Here is a 21,816-nt window from a genome sequence, read left to right on the forward strand (position 1 = left end):
TTATACTCATCGTATATAAGCGTTTATGTGTTGGAGTAGATACTTTATGGAGTAAAATAGAGAGCAATTTTATTAAATCTGATTTAAAGAAGTTTTTAAATTGAAAAAAGTTACTTTGGTTTAATAAATAAAATATATAAATTGATATAAACTGCTATTTGTATTTATTAATCATATTAGTTTTATTTATAAATAAAAAAAATTTGAAAGCAAATATAAAGAATCATTAATATTGTTTAAAATAATTATTAATTATAAAACAAAACTTGACCAACTATTGAACTAGCCAAATAATAAAATTAAATAATAATATAATAATACGTAAAACAAACATGTGTTATAATTATTTTTTTTTTTTTAATTTTATTGTGTTTAAATTATGTCAACATGTTTCATGTTGTTAGTTGTTTAAGTTAGATAATTTAGATATAGTACTCTTTTGATAAATTTAGTTTGATATACAAAATACCTAGTAAAAATAATTTAATAAAAATAATGATTCATGTAAAATAAAATTATATAAAAAATTGCTGTTTCTACGTAAATTTTTATCATTTTTCTATGAGCTTTTTTGGCACTCACAACCATTTTAATATTCATGCATAGGTTTAAAATTTCAAATGTGCATAATTATGCAAACATTCGCTCGACGATGAATCACCAATTATATAATTATTTAATACACCTAATGAACACGTAGATTATATTATAATCTTTATTTCCTTAGAATTCTCATATTTTTGATTAAAATTTTGTCACGATTTACGAAAAACTTCTAATAATAAGGGATCTTTGACGCATTTGGTGAATTACGTTTATCAACTATTTAAATAAACGATCTGACCCAAATTATATTGCTCTACATTTTGTTTGAAATGTTGTTATATTTGTATATTTTTTTTAGTATTATAATTAATTTTTGTTCTATTTTTTTTTTTTTTTTGTACATGTTTACATTTTAATATTTAACATTTAAAGAAGGTGATAAACTATTTTTTACAAAGTCCATTTATTGAATATTATTTATTTTTCAGGAAAAATGTATACAAATTTAAAATTTTTATCATTTAATATAGCCAAATTAGGTATGTATAAATTATACAAAAATAGTAGAAAACTATTTGATAGCTCAAATATTGTGTATATTAAAAGTCTTAAAAAAAAAAAAATGGTATTTTTAGTGTAATAAGTTAAAAAATAATGATTAAAAAGTTATTTTAATTATTTGTTCAAATTTGTAATTTGTATAGTAAATAATTATATTTCATGAACAATTTCATAAAGGATTACTGTATTTTATAGTAGAAATAAATAGCTTCATTTATTTCTAATAAAAAAAAAAAAACAAAAAAAAAACAAGCAACATAAAAACAGGTGTATATTTACTAATTAAAAAGTTTTGGAATAATATACTCCCAATATAATTATTTAGTGTCCTAATTAAAATTTACTATTACCTAATAACTATTATCTTTCTAAATGTTAGGAAACAAGCGTATACTTCGTAATATTTATATATTTTAATGACGCATATTATAGTCGAAATGTTTTAAGGTTTTAACATTATCTTTTCTATTTTAAGTATTTTACACATTTATATACTTTATAACTCAAAAAAGTTTTGTTAAAAATATGAAATTTGATTAAGATATATATTTTACCTGTAGTTTTAATATTACATTTTTATATGTACTAAAATATTTAAAAAAAAAGATGTATAATGAAAACTTTTTTATGATTCAAGTCTTATAAGTTATAACTGTATTATTGTTCATAGTCGCATACTTATAATGTTAAATAATATTGCAATATTATTTCCAGAAAAAATAAAGTTATTGAAAACCCGTTTCTTCTAATGATTCAAAGAAAAAATACGTAGTTCAAAAAAATAAAATTGTTTTCAATTCAAATCGTTTTCGTTCCTGTAAGGTGTTTGCTTTTATTCTGTAATAAATTGAATAATTGTAGGCGGGCATCGTGAATAATACCTACGTCTGTACTTTATTCAATATTATATATTATATTATATTATTATTCTAAAAGAAAAAAAAAACAACATTTGTGGAATTTATTAATAAAATTAATTCAACTCTTTTTTAATTGAAAATAATATTTCTCAGACCTTTAAAATTTCTATTTTAAATCGCCAAACAAAAAGATAAAAACAAATTCATACCGATGTCATTATTATATCCTCATATAGGTACTATACTAAAAAATAAAAGATATACAACACATTATTGCTTAGAATAGAATATTACGTAACTTACAAATGAATGAGTATCTAAATATATATTTATACATATTATACGGCTGAATGTATATAGTAATACACTGGCAGAACTCAAAATATCATTAGCCTATATAATAATATTATAATAGTAATTTTGTTTTGGTCGTGACACAATTCTCGATCGATTTATAATTTATAGTTGTATTGTCTTATAAATTCTGTAACACAGACAAATTATTTAAAAATAATTTAAATTATATTATTCGTTGTGAAAAGTCACTATATATTTTCTTGAGGATCGTGAATTCAAAAATAAAAATATTTCAATCAAGAATAGTGTCAAAACTCATAGGTATATATTTTCCGTATGTGTGTATATTACAAGTGCATATATTGTATATGACCTGTATGCGATCAAAATAAACTAAGCATACTCGACGTGGGTCACGGTGGCAGTGAAGCTGTGTATAGGTGCCATTAAATATTTGAACAGTTCAAAGAGATTCGCGGCAGGTCGGCAATAATATAAACACCGCGTGTATACTTACGTCTTGACCGGGATGAGTTTTTCTAAATAATTACGTCCCGGAGGCACAGAATAGTAATTTTTTTTCGTTCTCTTGTATTATAATAAACTATACATACACACATACACACACAAACTTATAAAATATTTATATAATACATGTATTTTATCTAAGCCCGTCACAATCCTGCAGATACGCTTAGTAACAGCGTGGCTTCTTACTGTAGGTATATATAATTCAGCGGGGCAATCTTCTATCAACTAACAGTTTCGGGTACACGCAGGGTGATTACTTTTACTCGGGACACTTCGAAATCAGAAAGCCTGTCAATTAATTTCCAGGAAAAAAAATATGAGTTCTTTATAATTATTTCATTTTGGTAAAAAATATTATACATCTACTATTATGTGATAATACATTTTAACAAAATAAATGGTATTTGATATTTTATTGTTTTACTAAAGTAGTAAGTGTTCTTTTGTTTTAATATTTTTAAATGATAATCTATAGTATATTTCGTTTTCATGAAAATTTTTTGAAAATAATAACGTTCAATAATATTGTCAAATATCAAACCACCATTTTTTATGAATAAGTATTTGAATTAAAATAAGAGTTAAGTTACTTATAAATACATTATTTCACGAAATTTAACAATAATACTTCACTCAGCCAAACTATAATTGCTTATAAAATATTAATATCTATTAACTATTAGTTCGATATTTGTAATTTATACATCAAAATAAAGTTTGCGATCATATTCTGGTTTAAAATACAAAAGTATACTCATATAAATAAAAATCCACGAAATTCACCATCGTTAAAAACCTTTTTAAATAATTGTGGTATTATAGCTTTATTATGTAACTTTAAATAAAATTACTTATTTCAAATTAGACTTATTATTTTCCTTTTTTCTTAGGTACGAAAATTAAGTATACAGTGTGCAGCTGGGTTAAAAATCAGTGCGTAGGTATATGTACTTAAAAAAAAATAAATATTTTATCAGTAATCTCGAACCATGATATTATGTATATTATACTATATACCAGTGTAATATAAATTAATTAAACTATTACAATTGTTATTTGTTCTTATTGGGTCGTTTGTATTTTATGACTAATTTTTTTTTTCAAACCATTTTATGCAAGTATAGAAACTCGCTACTAACGAATTCATATATATGTACACAAAATGCCAGCCACACCCAACTTAATATAAATAATGCAATTCAATATATGTATTATGGAACATTTTGTTATTGGCAATTGCTGCGAGAGGACGTTGTAAAGTGGTCTTATGAAAATATGTATTTTGAATATGAAAAGAATACCGTACGTACTCGTTATATTGCAATGATTTGATCACGTTAGAATAAATCTTGTAATTTTTGAAAATACTGGACGATTGCATTTAACCCGTCGAGTAAGTAAACCTTTAAAAATTGTGAAATTAATAATTCGTGATGATGAATCGCGGCTTACAACAAAACAACGGTATTCGCACATTAAGGGACGTAACAGACTTTTATTTCGAACGCGATGAACGGTCAATAAAAAATATGTTACTCATGTTGCGAGTTTTCATCATAATAATTATTATAGTACCTTTAACTGTAATTGAAATTTGTTTTTTTCTATTTCACATCATCCCGAGTCATATCGACCTTAAGCTCCATAACCCCTTTCACCTCTTTACTAAAGACAGACGTCGCAGGCGGTATGGGTTTAGCGCGTTGGCACGGGCGTCGAGAGGAGAAACTACTGCAGTGGCGGCGGCGGCGGTGACGGCGGCGGCGGCAGAGGTTCTTGCGGGTATACTCGGATAGAGTGGGGCGAGCCGGACGGACGAAGAATTGAATCGTATAATAAATATACAATTAATTTAATTTTTTTTTTTCGGAAACATTATCCCATGAGCGGTTTTTACGCACGGTTCCCCCCCCCCCCCCCGCCACTATCATCGTCCCTAGGTGGTGGCGATTGTCGCTGGCGGCAGGGCCGGTCGTGATTGATGTGGCGTATTGCCGGTGACGTCATTGCATGTATCCATAGCGACCGACCGGCGTGGCGCGGCATGTCGTAGCAGGGTCGACGCATAATGGTAGTGGTTGGAGTGTGGGTGGGAAGGGATGATCAGCGGAAGGGCCACGGAAGTGATGTGCGGGATGGAGGGGTGGTGGCCGGCGTGGTGAGCGAGAGTAAACGCAGTCGTCGTCGACGACGCCGCCGCCGCCGCCGCCGTATTTTTCTTTCGGCACGGCGACGACTATAATTTCTCGACGACTCCGCCGCGCGTACACCCTGTTTTTTCCCCCTGCACTCTACTCTTTAGACTTCTACCGACTTTTACTATAATATATTTTATTTTTCTCGCCCCACTCACTACACGACGGCGGCGCCCGTTCAACACACACACCATTGCGCTGCGGCCATGACTGTTTTTCATATATTTCGAGTTATTAACAGATAATATTAATAGCGAAGGTAACAAAATAGCTGCAGTGTTATTACGTATACGTACCCAATACAGATAATAGAGCGTGTGCGGAGACAGATCGAACGTACGGCGGAGAGAAAAATATATAATACGACCAATACTCGACTGTACAATAATTTGAACAATTTTTTCTTGTACGAGCTCTGTTTGACAAATTATACATATATGTGTACACACACACACACATATATATATAATACGAATTTAACGTGGAAAGTTTTTTTTTATTTTTATATTTTTTTTTTATCGTCAAGTCGGATATATAACGATACCAATAACGGTCATCCGCATTACGCCATTGCGGGTACAATGCAATTTATATTGGCCTCTTTGTCTGCTTCTTTTTTTTTTCTCATCGATTTCCCACGCGACAATCGCACGAAACAATAGCAATATATTATAATATATGCCCAATTATTGCACCGTTTGTACCGTTAATTATTTATAATTTTTCTTCCTCTCGATAACATTAATTTTATACACGATTCTTCAATTTGACCGACCTATTAATACGATTTTCAGGATGAATCGTACGTGAACATTTATTTCCCTAATTGTGGTATATAATTAGATACCTATCATTTTGTTTTTTGAAAACCCTTTTTTTTTATGTGAATAAATTGTACCTCATTAATATTTGAATAAAATATATTTATGAATTGGATAAGGTATTGAATTACCACGTTGTGATTTGTGACCGGGACTTAATTATTTTTATATTTATTTTTTTAACGGTAATTACTAGAATCTTTCTAATAAAATGTGGCTTAGTTCGTATTACATAGCATTAATTCCATGAAATATAGTAATGAAATAACTTGCAACTTTTGTCAAGTTGTTACACAAGCCCATTACAAATAAATGCATCCTATGAAATTAATTTTACATGAAAATATAATATTAAGAAATAAAAATAAATAAAGCTATTACTGTTTTAAATTTTTTAATGATAACGTTTTAGTATAAATTGTAAATAACAATATATGTTGAATTAATATTATATAAAACAAATGTAAGTTTATGTTATAACTGCGAAAATGACCATACAGTAAATTACAAGGGTTATACAATCTTCAAAAACCAGCAAAAAATAAAAAAAAACAACAGCACTTACAACAAAAACACATCTCAATCTCTAAAAAAAGTTCAAATGTTTCATCAGATAATTCTATCATTTGCACCTTTGTATTGGATCCAAAAATTACTAAACATTCAGTCACATCTGTCACTCATAATTTCAAACCTAATATTTTCGAACAATTATTTAGTTTATAAAATTACTAACGATCATTCTTTAGAAAGAACCCACTTCTTATCTGAAATAAAAATCTAATAACCCTTCTCACATGACTCTCTTGGCTACGGTTTTAAATAAAATGTTACCGACCAATGTTAACTAATACAAACCTAGCATCTTCTTTACTAATACATAATCCTCTAGAATCTAAACGATATAATCCAGCATAAAAACGAATTAACATACTATATATTACATCTTCGAAAAATTGAGATAACTCGAATAATAAAAATTCATCTTATAACTTCTAAAAATACATATTATACCCGGATACCTCTTACATTGGACAAACCATCTAATAAAAAAGCACTGCTTTGCTCACGCAGCCACTATAGGTTTCAATTTCAATATCAATCCAATATAATGTTTTGCCTCATTACTAACAACTTTTTCTATAATTCACAAACATATCAGTTTAGTTAAATCATAATCCAGTCGGATTATCATCAATTTATTGTCCACCTGGTCAATGATCACTCCAAATTAATTCCAAACCTTCATCTTATCTTAAAAACACTATTTTATTATTGGAGATGTTTTCAACACCAAAAATGTAAATTGAAGTTGCAATCAAATACTGGTAAGAGATAAATATTCTAAAATGTCCTACAACATTTTAGCTTTAATGTAGATACATTGAATAAGACAACTTACTATGTCACGCAAATAAAATGTCCGATACATTCGATATTTTTATTTTACGTATCTTAAATTCAATACATAAACAAATTGAAAAATTGTCTAATCTCTAGTAATCATTTCCCCAATCCTTCTTTTTTCAAATTTTAATATAATTTTTATATAAAAATCTTATTTGGTTATGGCCCAAAAATTTTTAAATATTTAAACGAAATCAGATTCTTTGCCCAATATTTTTCAACATCAATCCATGAATGCATATATATATATATATACAAAAGAAACTCAAATCATAAAAAAATATTAGTATTTGTATCTTCCTATTTTCAATAAATGGCAAATAACTGTGAAAGGTAATGGTATATGTTTATGTCAACAGCTAAGATATCCCAAAAGCCAAAAACCAACATATAATCAATAACTTATTTAATTGACTCAATAAATAATTTCTCGAATTCAGTGCGTAACTAATTTGAAAAAGTATGATATTACTATTTTCAAACAATGACTTTCTATGAAAAGCAACCAGACATATCATACAAAGAAAAAAAAATCACACTACTAATGCAATATCCCAACAATCCTCAAGCAATATCTTACTCTTAATATTTCTGTAAATAGTTAATTATAAAAATAATAACTATTTACAGAATATTTTGTACCTATACTTTTTTCACAAAATATTTAAAAAAATATTTACGTATTTACTTCTTAGTATGTAAAAATATGTAAAAAATTATTAAATTTTATTTTATTGAAGATATTATGAAACATGTTAGTTATAAATTATAATCAAAATTTACACTCAATAAAATCATGTATTTTCATAAAAATCCAGTTGATTATTATTATTACTATTATTATAAAATATATTATACACATCGCTGCTGAGTAATATCAACGAATATTTTCTTTACTCACGTCTTGCTCAAAGTTCACGTTATTGCAATTACTATACGTTCATTAAATTTACTAATGTATATATTATATATATTGTAAACATTTTTAATAAGAAAAAAATTGAATGTTTATATTATAAGAACTTTTTATTATAAAAAAATACGTTTAACTTAATATTGTGTATAAAAAAAAAATAATATTTTTATTTTTTAATATAATAAGAAATTTAATATGGCTCAAAACACATTAGTTATATTTATTTATTTTTTAGTAAAATTATATAAAGAAAAATAGTGAAATTGATGTCAATATTTCTCGATAGTTGTTATTATTAATTGAGTAAAATCAATAAAAATGTGTTATTACTTATTGTTTATTAAATATTCTATGTGTTATTTACATTAAAAGAATACTTCGCAAATTGTTTTTATAATTTTTATTTATGATATTATTGATTTTTCAATCGATGTATTGTCGTTATAAATGTTCATGGCTTCTTTGATTCTTTTAATTATTTTTAGAGTTTTATAAAATAATAATCTTTCAGAAATTAGTTTACTCAGAAGTCAACTTTGAATAGTCACATGGTATTTGAAATAATTTACAGGCAACATTTCAATGAAGCCTTTTCAAAGAGATGACATTTTATAATAGCTATACTTTGAGAATAAGATATTTTTGTATTGAAATTCAATAACGTTGATGAAATATTTATCTGTGGTATGATAATCATTAATTAATCATTAATTAACCTATTTTAAAGATATAATTATTTATCTACTTTGAATATAATATAATCGGTAAAATATTATATTAATGTAATGTTATTCGTATTGATTTTATTATATCAATGATAAGGTAGAAAATGTAGAACGTTTAATCATTAACTAACTACTACTAAATAAAAATCGAATCTGTTAGTGATATACAGTATATCAGCTATTTTTAAGTCGAAGTATAATGAGATAATAATATGCTCTATTTATGTACATAATATATGTTTATATACGTATCTAATGTGAGTGTAATTCATTATCGTGGAGTATGTTTGATTGACGTATTTCATGAAAAAACTATGTGGTAACTTATAATTTATAAAATTAGGTATTTTGTACCTTTCAATTTATATCATTAAATAAGCATTTATTATATTTAAATTTTATTTTTTCATTTTAACTTAAACAAATTGAAAGTATTTAATTGACAACATGATTTATGGATTTTTAATTATCTTTATTTAGCACAATAATAAATAGATTTGGTTTGTTTCCATTCGAAATCATCATTAATTACAGCAGTAATTATCGATTTAAATTGTTGTCATTTTGAAACCAATTTTAGCTTCAACTAATAAATATGTTAAAATTATTTAATATTTCGTATTTTTGAAATACTTTAAAGTTCTATAGACGTAAGTAATATATATATATATATATATATATATATGTTTTATATGTTCTTAATGCATAAGCCTACTTATTTCTAGATTACCTTAAGTATCTAGTCATAGCCCTAAGGTGAGATTATGGATTTTGATATGATTTTACCTCATATTATTTATTCTACATCTATTAGGATGGAATTTTATACATAACAACTATACTTACCTCAATTATAAAACTAATTTTGACATACAGGATTATTGTGCCGTACTCGTAAATATTTGTAGAAATATTGAAGATTAAAAACCTGAACATAAATTTGTATTTAATTAAATATTGTATTGGTATTTAAAAAATGAATAATTTAAAAACGGGGTACAGTCAATTGGTTGTATTAATTTGGTCGTGGTAACATTGGTCCTCTGAAATTGATCGTTTGGTAAATTGGTTTTTTGAAAAATTGGTTGTTCAGAAAATTAGTTGTTTTCAGAATAATATGTATTTAACAAAAAAATTTTATTTTGTCGTAATTTTTTTAAAATTAATATATAAAAATATGTGTAAAAATATAAGTTATAAAAAATAATATGTGTGAAAAGTATTATAAATTATGAGCTATCCTTAATATGTATTTATCGATTAATGTTCTATTATTTGATGTTTTACATAATGTATTTATTCTCTCAGCGGTGTCATTATATTTCTACCGTTTTCTAGGGATTTCCGCTCCGATAAAATATTGAACCATTTTCAGATGGTTTAACTTGACAGTTTAAATTTGTACACACAGTTATTCAACTTATTATAGCAAAACGTATAATAATGATTATTGCCCATTTGTACCTATACATAATGTTTTTAAACTAATAATCATGTTTTGCGACGAAAACATACTTTGACCAAACTTATAACTTATTAACGACCAATTGACGTAAACTCTTCAAAAATAACAGTAATAAGGATTTTTAGAAAAATAGATTCATATACTGTAATATTATGGAAATCATTTTCGAGTTTTAACGAATGTTTTCGAAATTCAAGTACGTAGTAACTTTTTTGTGTGGATAATATACTATTATATTATAATATATATTTATCATAGTACATACTATTACATATATATAGTTTTATTACATAGTATTTTATCAAAATCGTATTGACTAACAAAAGCAGATGGGAAATATTAAGTGGATACTCGTTTTTTTCGGGTTCTCCCAGAAAGGCATCATTTATAAAACGTTGTCGAACCATGACGACGAAGTAAAAAGGTTTTGCGAGGATAGAATTTTGTGTTGAAAATACGTAACATGCACTCAAGTCGTGCAATGTATTGTGTTTGTGTGTGTATACGAATGTATGTTTTTCTTTTCGTTTATTTATTATTATTATTCTTATTTTCCTTTGTACAGGGTGTACCCGAAGACGAATCATAAGCCACCACGTGATAGGGTATAAAAATGGAGTTTTATCAGTGTCAAAGTTTCCATGAGAAAAAATTACCTATATAAGATAGTACGTGTGTGAATAAAATACACACTCGTTTACCTATCTTTGACCGAAAATATGACGTTTTCATCGTTGGAAGTTATATATTACATAAAATTCATACAATATAACCAACAGTGTCAAGCACCAAATAAGGAAAACGTTTACCTCGAAAATATTCTGGTTCATAGAAAAGATATTGACGATGACCCCAATAGATTATATATATTTCTTTGCGAATAATAATAAGTAAACCACAGGCCGAATTTTAATGTATTTCGATTGAAACGAATTTGGTTGGTCGGCACTATTCAAAAATGATGATTTATAGAGGTTTAGATATTATGGACTTGATGTTAAACTAGTGCCTACTGAAGTGCAGGGTGACATACCCTAATTTTCTGCGCATATATATAATATATTATGTGCTGTCCTAGTGTCGTATGATATATTGCATTTCAAACAGGTTCAACATTTTATGACTCACAATAATCAATTATAATGTAGTACACTGAAATACACTGTAACACACTTTTATAATGTATTATAATATATTATTATAATAACCCATTATCACTTATCAAATAGAATTGTTACACAACGTATAAGTGCACTTAAATATATAAACCAAATTGTTTTATTGTTGCACTGTTTAAAAAAAAAAAATATTTTGAAATAAATTAGTAAATCAAAAAGTAATATTATGAGTATAATCGTTATTTGAATAGTAAAATATATATACTCCATTTAATATTTCCTTTTTTATCATTATTAGCTAAAATAATTAAAAGATACTATAGATTTATAATTTACATGAATATTATGTTTATTTATAAATATTGTCAGAAAAATTTTACTTTACCACGTTTCTCGGGAAATTAAAAAAAAACTTGCGTATTTTATCGATTTAAAAACGATGGTATAATTATAAATAGTTATTCAAAATTCGTTTCGAAGCAGTAGTAGCTTAAAGTTGATATTTACCACAATATAATAATTACGTATATAATCCTTATAATTGGTTCATGCAGATAAGTGTTAATACGGTCAATATTATGCCGAGTTCGACACACCCTTTAATCGGCTTTGGTTGGAAAACTCCATCTCCTACAAACCTTTTATAACATTATTAGTTAAGTATAATAATTGATAAGTAATCGTTTCTTACGTATATCAGTTACGGTTACATAACATAAAAATATCTATAGAGCCCATACAAATGTGTTATCATTTATGATAATGATACATGATAGTAGTTAATTAATAAAACATAACTTATTGGAATTCTGTAGTCAGCACACGTTACACAACCATTTGACACTTGTGGCTAACGAGTGATTCCCATGATAAATTATAAACTTCCAATAACTTAAACTTTGAAATGAAGTCCAAATTTTTGATTTTATGTATTATCTATGTATTGTTTATTGTTGTGTACCTATTAGTGATACAATTTGTTATCTCTACAGTTCTGTTGAAACTTGTTTCCTGAGGACTGTGTGCTGGGAGAACTAAGATATGATATACAAAGTTATCAATAGTATTAACAAATTGCATATAAAAAATAAAAATAGATAGTTTTTTACTCTAAAATCGTCATGTTTAGAAATTAAAATTTATTGAATTTCCATATAAGTAATGATGTGATGATAAGTTGTCGATAATTCAAGAAAAGCAGTTAATTAATCGTGATGTAAAATAACCATGTAGTGCGCTATATGACTAATTTCAATACAGAGTGTTCATACTAAAAAACACTATTATCAAATAAAAATATATAATTATATATATTAAAAATAATATATTTTTATTTATTTTATTACAATTCTAATGGAATTTATTATTGTAATAAATAATTAAATGGTAAATTTTATGGTTATAAAACAATATTATAGTATTTTATGTAAATAATAAATATATATATCGTAAGTACGCAAGGTCCAAAAAAAAAAAAAAAAAATGTATGATCACTGATCTAACAACAGCTGTAAACAACCGATTGTGGCAAATAAAATGTTCTATAAAATATTATGTTCTACAGTTCTACATTCGACAGACCGTATGATGATAATAATATGTCCCGAGATGGGATTTGACTTTTGAGTATAACTATTTACGACTGAAATATTTTTAGTTTCGTTCTGGGCCCGACGAGTGAGTGTTGGGAGAGAGGTGGGCCGGTTAGGTAACCTAACCGCGTGCGAAGAAACGCCGACGAGACTTTGCGAAGTGAACGCATACTAATAACATAGGTCGTCTGGAAACTTACAGTCCAGTGCTTGTTTCCGGCGTATCTCCGTCTCGGACTCCAGGGCGTCGAACACGGCGGCGCCGATGAGCAGATAGGTGAACGTACAAACGATCAACGATAATGTGCGGACGTTTTGCTTCTTCATCCTGCGGACGACACCACCATGGTGCTGGCCGCCACCGGCGCCTTATCAACGACGCCGCCGCCACCTCAGCTGTCGCAGCAGCCACAGCCGCTGCCGGTCGCCGACCGCGCTTGCCGAGCCACACACGTCGCATACCGCACCAGGCGCCGTACCGCACCGTGCTGAGTGGTGCTGTGCACAACGTCCGCCGTCTGACAAACATGGCGGCCTCGGTCTTCCGGCGCACCCATCACACGAACCTGCGGAGACAAGGCACAATCGTTACGGTCGTTTATGGAGAGAGAAAACGATAACGATAACGACAATAAAAATATTATACTCTATTAACACTCTTAACGGATCATTGCCGATACACATAATATTTTTGATTAAAAAATGATATTTCTGTACAATATGGTTGGTGATATAGTGACGGTAGGGGATGACGGTGTCATCGTAACGCTGGGATTTCGAAATTAGCTATGCGACGCTCGTTTGTAACACATACAGTATAATATGTTTGATATAGACAGTCGGATAGAAAAACTTTTTTGAAATTACGAAAAATTAACCGTTAATACTGTTATATATATATATATAAATAATATAATTATCGGTAAAATGTTATTAAGTTAGTGTTGCACGTTCACATACTTAAAAGTTCAATCGTTTACTCTAAAGTAAAAGGAAAAATAACTTGCAAGCAATACAGATTGAAATTATAATCTGTAGTATTCTAAATAAAATCTCTTTTTTTTTTTTTTTTTAGAACTCATTTCATTAAAGAAAACAAATATGGTGAGAAAATATTCGTGTTATATACGTATTATATTAGTACTGAAAAGACTGGTGTAATTTTATGCAAATATTTAAAAAAATAAATTATTGTTAACTAAGTAATTTACCACAGTGATATAAGACTTTAAAATTTGATATCATAATATTTAAATATATTGTGAATCAAGAATAAAACTATAATTATTATAATTTTTTACATAGTTATGTTTTATGTTATATTATACGCGGATTGTGGTATTTTTAGTCACACAAAAAATTTTTTTTTTCATTTAATCAAAATACAAATTCTTTAATATTAAATACTTTTGATTTTTAAGTTGTTTCATTTTAATAGGTAATCCCTTCTCCCTACCAAAATTGTCTTGTACGAAATTAAGCTTTATTATATCATTGGCTATGTGTAACATAACGAATATAATATTACATTATATGTGTGCGCACGTGACATTATTATTATTATCTCTTTGTGTATATACCTACACATATCATAGGGACCCCCGGGAAACGCTAATTGCACCAAGCTAACGATTTGTCAAAATTTCATTTTAATAACACGTAGGTATGTATTGGGTACGCGCCATTGTATATATAATAATTTAGGCTTATATGCGCTTAGTGACCTGAAAAAAATACAGTTGAGTATCCACAATATAATATTTTATTATAATATAATATGAACCAAACTTCATAATGGTTTATGTGTATGTTATATTTTATAAAGTGATTCACAACGATAATATAGGTATAAGTAATATAAGTATCGATATCAAACCCAAGAAATTACTATAAATTTAATATGAAAGGTATTTTCATTTATTAAATTATAAGTAAAAAAATACTATTAAGTATTTATTAATGCATTAATGAGTGTTTTGAAATCGTATACACTAAAAAACTGTTTAATATTATAAACAAACAAAAATAAATATTAAATTATAATTATATTATTTAATGTTCATCTGTTATAAATACCTCCGAGTTTTTATAATTTCTCAATTTTTATAAATTTTTAATAATAATGTGTTAATCGTTATTTGATATATATTTTTTTATATTAGTTTACAATCAAAGTGTTAAAAGTTAGGTATATAAATATAAATTAGAAAATCTAACGAATTGATATAGATGGAATTTTAATAAATTAGTAATATCGATTCCAAAAAATTGGTTGAATATCAATGTAGACATCGAAATATGATATCACTAATTAGTATATATGTTATATACTTTTTAGTGTTTAATTAAAGGTGAATTAGTTAGACAATAGTATGTTATATATATATATATTTATGTTATATATTGATATTATATCGTTTGTTTTCTTATACTTAGATACCAAAAATTTAAGTATTATTATCATCACTTATTTTCTCTGTAATTTTGTTAACTGACAATTTTGTGAAACATGTAAATAAAAAATTTATAATAAAAAAAAAACTTTTAAAATGTTATTATTAAAAATCCATCTAGAAAACCCATACACTTCCCATTTTAAGTTAAAAATGTACTGTTAGGTGACTAAAATTATTTATATTCTACCTAAAAATGATATAATATACCTACACTATATAGTTAACACCATTTTTTGGTGTAATCATATGTTTTATTTATGAACATTGAAAAATGTCCGTATCTACTTATTCTATGTTATTATATAGGTAAATTAATTATTAATTCCATCATGACAAATTTAAATTTCAAGTGAAATTGAAAATACTTTTTATCACGTGTTTCTAACTTATCGTATGAAATACTAAATGCGCCATTGCTTCGAACATTGACACGTGACATTGAGTTTTGTGATGGTCGTCAAATTTATGGTTGTAGTATGCGTAATTGTATAAACTTGAATGGATTTTACTCTGTAAACGTTGGTTAAAACCATTTGATCCTACAAAGTAAATGGGGATACATTGATGCCTATAGTGATCCCATAGTACATGCTGGCCATAGGTTAGTAAATCTGACATTTCATAATGACAAGACATATATTTATATAATATAATAAATTATATGTAATCATAATTAAATATAGACAATAGCCGGAATGCTTTAAAACTATTCATTTCAGTATTTCAACGAATAATTTACAGAATTATTCACCAAACAGACCAGAACCACTATTTTATAATTTAATTATGCACCATTAAATTTCTGATTCTTGAAATTTTGGATCATATTTATTTCATAATTGTTTAACCTAGAATAAAATTACTATTGACGATTATTTTTTTAATAAATAAAGTTCAACCATTCGGAAACTAAAGGTATTATCGCACTTCGATTTTTATAAAATATACAAACATTTGCTTTTAAAAATCAATATATAATATATTTATATCGCTATGATAAAAACTACTTAAATGTAATACATATTTAAAAATATGTTTATGAAGTATACCCATTAAAAAAAAAAAAAAAAAATGTTGAATTTGAATACATCAATAACTAAAGAATAAAAGAAGATGAGTGGGCTTGACGAATTACCCTGTATTATTTATCATTGCAACCCAGATTAAGCAAAAACGAAAAACGTATTGTCTTATCGTATATTAATGTCGAGTTCTGCGTTTCGAGTTCAATAAACACAATGTTATTAGTTTAACGCGTGAGTGTTGTGCCACGCAATTGTATGTCGTGGTTAAAACTTAAAACTAAACCCCATTCCAAGTAAAACAATAATTGTAATCATTATAGTTTCTCTACTTACTACTGTGTTTGACTTGAATAAACTTAAATATAGCTTGCTGATTGAATACGTTACTACAGTTGGTACCATGTGTCGGTTTTAAATATATTTTATTATTAATATACCTACATCATTATCCGTGGCTGATCTATTTAATGTGAGACATTCATTAGTTCAGAAGACCTAAACATTTTTGAAAATATTTATTTTAAATAATTTTAAGTCATGACGACTAAACAATAAGATTTGGAAAAAATTGAATTTTTTATTGTTATTATTATTTATTATGTTTTAATCGTATAGATGACAAAATGCATCAGTATTTTTATATTCCAAAACATAATATTATTTGAAATATTATGATTTATGAAAATCAAATTTTGGGAAAATTAGTTTATTATATTTGTTACAGTTGTAAATATTTAAAGTTAATAGGAACAGTGTAGAAGACCAAAATTTTACGAAGTATCACTGTATTCTACTCTGGCCATCAATAATAGCAAAATCAAATTTTTCAAAATGATAGTAGTTTTTTTTTAAATAATGAGTGTGTCTTAGGTTAAATGGATCACCCGGCATAAATATATTAATTAAAAATACCTATTACCTTTATTATGTATGCTTTCTTATATTTCGTCAGATATAATTCTTGTGATAGCAATTGTTTATTAATATTACAGAAAAAGCCTTCGATTTGTTATATTATTTTGTATGAATAGACGAATAAATATTTTATAACAACGATGTACAAAATAGAATAGCTATATCTATTGAGAACTTATTTTGTGTTTTTTTTGTTAATCTTAGAAAAATCCCTGCAAATGTACTGTATCTTATTTTGTGAAGTTGTAACTTATAGGTTTATAAAACAACATAGGTATCATACATAAATACATTTAACAAAAGATCTTACCCATCCTATAAGAGATTTGATCTAGGGCTGAGTTAAGCTATATCTAATACACAATATAATTCCAATCCATTTTACTAAGACTGCACTTGTTTGAAATCCCCAGTTCGTTTCCAATTGAACCACGGCAGTACAAAAAACCTTAAAAGCACTGTGTACACAACATCTGTTGTAATATAAAATAACAAATATCATTTATCCTATTCGTAATCGAAATTATGTCCATAAACACTATATATAGTATCAACTTTAAAGTATTACACAATGAATATTATACAATTTTACAACACAATGGAATTAATACAATGAGTGTAGTTATTATATTCCCAAAATCGTAAATAGTTACTAATGAACATATTGCTCAAAAGAAATTTCATATTTAAAATATTAAAATTATATAATTTTTATTTCCCACCAAAAAATTAAAATTAAAACATACATTTGAACGCTTAAAAATAATCATACGTTATTTAAGTATGTTTATTTTGACATTATATTTTACTTTGTCTTTTATTCTCAAATTAATTGATATACGCTCTTTTAAATTTATACTTCACGATTTAAACGTGTCTACTTAGTATAGACTTTTTTTATCGATAAATATCAATTATTTACCTACGCATCACTAATAAACATGCAACTATATTTCTCAAAAGTCTAATAAATATATAATATAAGTACCAAAAAATAAAATTATACTTTTGAAAAGTGTGATTTTTATTATGTGCATACATTTTGACAAATTATGTTTATTAACCTGTTAAGACACATATTTAATTTTTTTTTTAATTATCGTTTCATATAAATTATATGAAAACCCATTAAATGTTTTATTGTGATAAACGTTATTTTAAAAATAATACTTTATAATAAATTATAAGAAAAAAAAAGAAATGATTTTTCAGTCTTTGATTACCGTATTTCATTATTAAGCAAAAAAGCTTAGTACAATAATTAATTAGTTATAGTCCAGCTAAAATGTTAAGTCCATTTTAACCTTTTAACATAATGATATTTTATTTTTGTTTTTATGAAAATTACTTTTAACTTAACTTAATTGTATACACTATATACATTTAAGCTTAGTAAATAATGAGTTAATTTTAAATTTATTTACAAATTTTAATAAATTATGTTGACAATCTCAATAAATGTAGTTTCTGTGAAGTTACATAGCTACCTACCTTGTTCACAGCAAAATGTCATATTAATATAAAAATGAATAATGGATTTTAAATAAAAATTAAATTAACTCACTTATTAAAATAATTTAATGAACTATGTACATTTAACTTAACGTAACTATATTATAGTGATTTATTAAATTTACTTTCTTTGAAATTAAGCGTCTGTTGTAAATTATTCTAAAAGAAATATTTAAAAAATTTACTTTATGATTATTTTAAATAATTATCTTAACAAGAATTATGTAAAAAAAATAATACAGACATTTCAAATTATAAATAAAATAAATAATAAGGAAATTAATTTTAAAATAACACAACTAAATAATGATAAAAAAAAATAATAAAAATAGACATCTTATTAAAATAGAAATTTGAAATAAGAAAAAATTGAAAAGTTGTTCTGTTATTAATTCGTAGATTCCAAATGTAGGTACTTCTTAAATGAGTAGGTCATTATCACATATATGTTAAATTTTAATTCAATGATAAATCAATGAACATAATAAAATTATGAACAACGAAGATGATCTGTCAGCCTATATGTTGCAATATATTTATATTGATATTAAAGTAATTTATTTTAATATTAGTAGGTCAAATTAATTTTTTTTCCAAGAAATTATATTTAAAAATGTCATTGTTTAAATAAAATATAATAAATATAGCTTATTTTTTTATCACTAAAATAATATTGATTATTAATCATTACAGCTTAAAATGTTCAAGTACACTTAAATAATATTTTTAAATTAATACAAATAATAACTAAAATCGATATTCTTCATTAAAATATCTAATTTGGACTTAAAATTTCCATGTGAAAAAAAAAAAATGTACTTTAAGTATTTTTAAGATTTTTTGGTTACAGTGCGATCTACTTATAAGAAAACTTATATTAAATTATAGATATTTAGCTATAAAAAATGAACATTTTATATATTATTTTAACTCGAAATAATTTGTGACTTTTCGTAATTTTTACTAAATATAAACCTCAAAGGAATGCTTAAAAAAAATGTGTCTAACGTATTTTGAATGTTTTTAAAAATGTATTATAAAAATGTATAAGGAACCTTTTTATACATTTTTAAGGTTTTGATATCTCAAAAGTACAAACTAAATCCAATTTTATACCAGAAGCCATCTTTATAGTTGAAAATTGAATTATTTTTTAAGTGTTTCATTTTTTAATAGTTTGTAGATAAAAAAGTACACATCAATGTAAGATAAAAAAAAAAAGATGAAGAAGAAAGTAAGTGACCACTAAGCTATATAATAGGTTTCGAGTGTAATCAAATAGACAACTGTAATAGATTAGTTAAATTTTAATTAAATAACAAATCATTTCATAAATATTTTATTATTTACTTTATTAAAATGTTATGATTTTTATATTATTATTACAGTTTATTGAACTTTTTTTTATAAAAGCTTAAGGTATTCAAATTGAAAATTTTATTCATTTTTACCGACAAAATAATGATTTCATTTTATATTTTAAATTCTAGTTAAATTTTAAATGTGTTTTTTCAAATATTTTTAAATTTGTGTAAAGAAACTTACTTTTGAGGTAAAAAAATATTACATTTTCTCATGTAGCTCTTCAAAAATATTAATTGTGACCCCTGGCATGCTTAATATGAATACTACATTATCATTAAATTGCTTAAAAACTATAGTTTTTAAATAAATTTAAATATAATATAATTCAGTGTATCTTATATTTTAATCTTTTAATTAATTTTTATCATATTCACACTGAAAATTATTAAAAAATATTTTATACATTTTTCAATCGATTAGAATGCTAGTTATAAAATATATTATTTTTCCGATTTAAAATTTGATTTTAGCTAAATTATAAAATATATTTTTTGAAACAAAAACAATTAAAATATTTAGTTTAAAAAAAAAAAAAAATTATTACATTTACTGTTCTTATACTTCACTTCACAAAAAAAAATATCAATTTTTCAAATAAATGTTCTTATTATAAGCTCTTCAATATGAAAATATGAACCGAAAAGTAAATAGTAAATATAAGTTTAATTATTTATATCTTAAGACATATTTTTATAATTTATTTAACATTTTGTAGTTTATTATTACTTAACTTTTCTTATTGAAATTATAACATACATATTAATTTAATATTATGTAAACAGAAACCAGACACATACGTGAATTATTCATAATACGATAAATATGGAAAAAATCAAATTTTAATTATACGTAAACTGCATAGTGATCAAAATAAAAATAAAAATGTTATATAAAATCATCTTTGAACTTAATAAAAATAAACATTTAAATTTAATAAGGATTCACAAATATTTATGAAATTTAAGAAAACATTCTTGTATTTAAATAGTTATCATACATACTGCTTTGAATAGGTATGTATGAAAAATATTATAAAACCGAGTTTTATATTTTTAAATATTTTATATCATTAAACATTTTTTTGACAAGAACCCATATTTAACGTTGTATACTATTATTGTTTTAAATAACACACAGATACAGGCATAGAATTAATGAGTTCTGGAAAAATGGTAAACAACAACTGTATTTTATACATTGTGAAGGAATTATATTGGCTAGTGCAGACCTTATCCAAAACAAACAGCGTAAGTAATTTATATAATAAACATTTTTGTCTTGTTTCACTCTCGGGAATAATTTTTGCACAATACACGGTAACCATCAAAATATTCGAGATATTAAACAATAATTTACAAATACTAGCGGAATGAATAATTCCAAGACCGCAGCCCGGGCTCTATATTTAAATGGAATATAATATGTGTATATAATATATATAATATAGAAGCTGAATATTGAAACACCGAGGCGCAAATATAAATCCACTTACACGTATGCACCATATAT

General features: G+C 25.5%; 1 protein-coding gene across 1 annotated transcript in view; it reads right to left on the reverse strand.

Annotated features, from left to right (window-relative positions):
* The window catches only part of LOC112600941 (two pore potassium channel protein sup-9-like), a 68,812-nt gene that overhangs the window by 37,707 nt on the left and 9,289 nt on the right, over nt 1-21,816 (reverse strand). Inside the window, exon 2 of the mRNA XM_025348299.1 lies at nt 13,235-13,600. Within this exon, the coding sequence (XP_025204084.1) occupies nt 13,235-13,361 (127 nt within the window). The 5' untranslated portion in view covers nt 13,362-13,600. The remainder of the gene's footprint in view (nt 1-13,234; nt 13,601-21,816) is intronic.

The sequence above is a fragment of the Melanaphis sacchari genome, unplaced genomic scaffold (assembly GCF_002803265.2).
Source record: "Melanaphis sacchari strain LSU unplaced genomic scaffold, SCAv2.0 Contig73_pilon_pilon, whole genome shotgun sequence".
Lineage (NCBI taxonomy): Eukaryota > Metazoa > Arthropoda > Insecta > Hemiptera > Aphididae > Melanaphis > Melanaphis sacchari.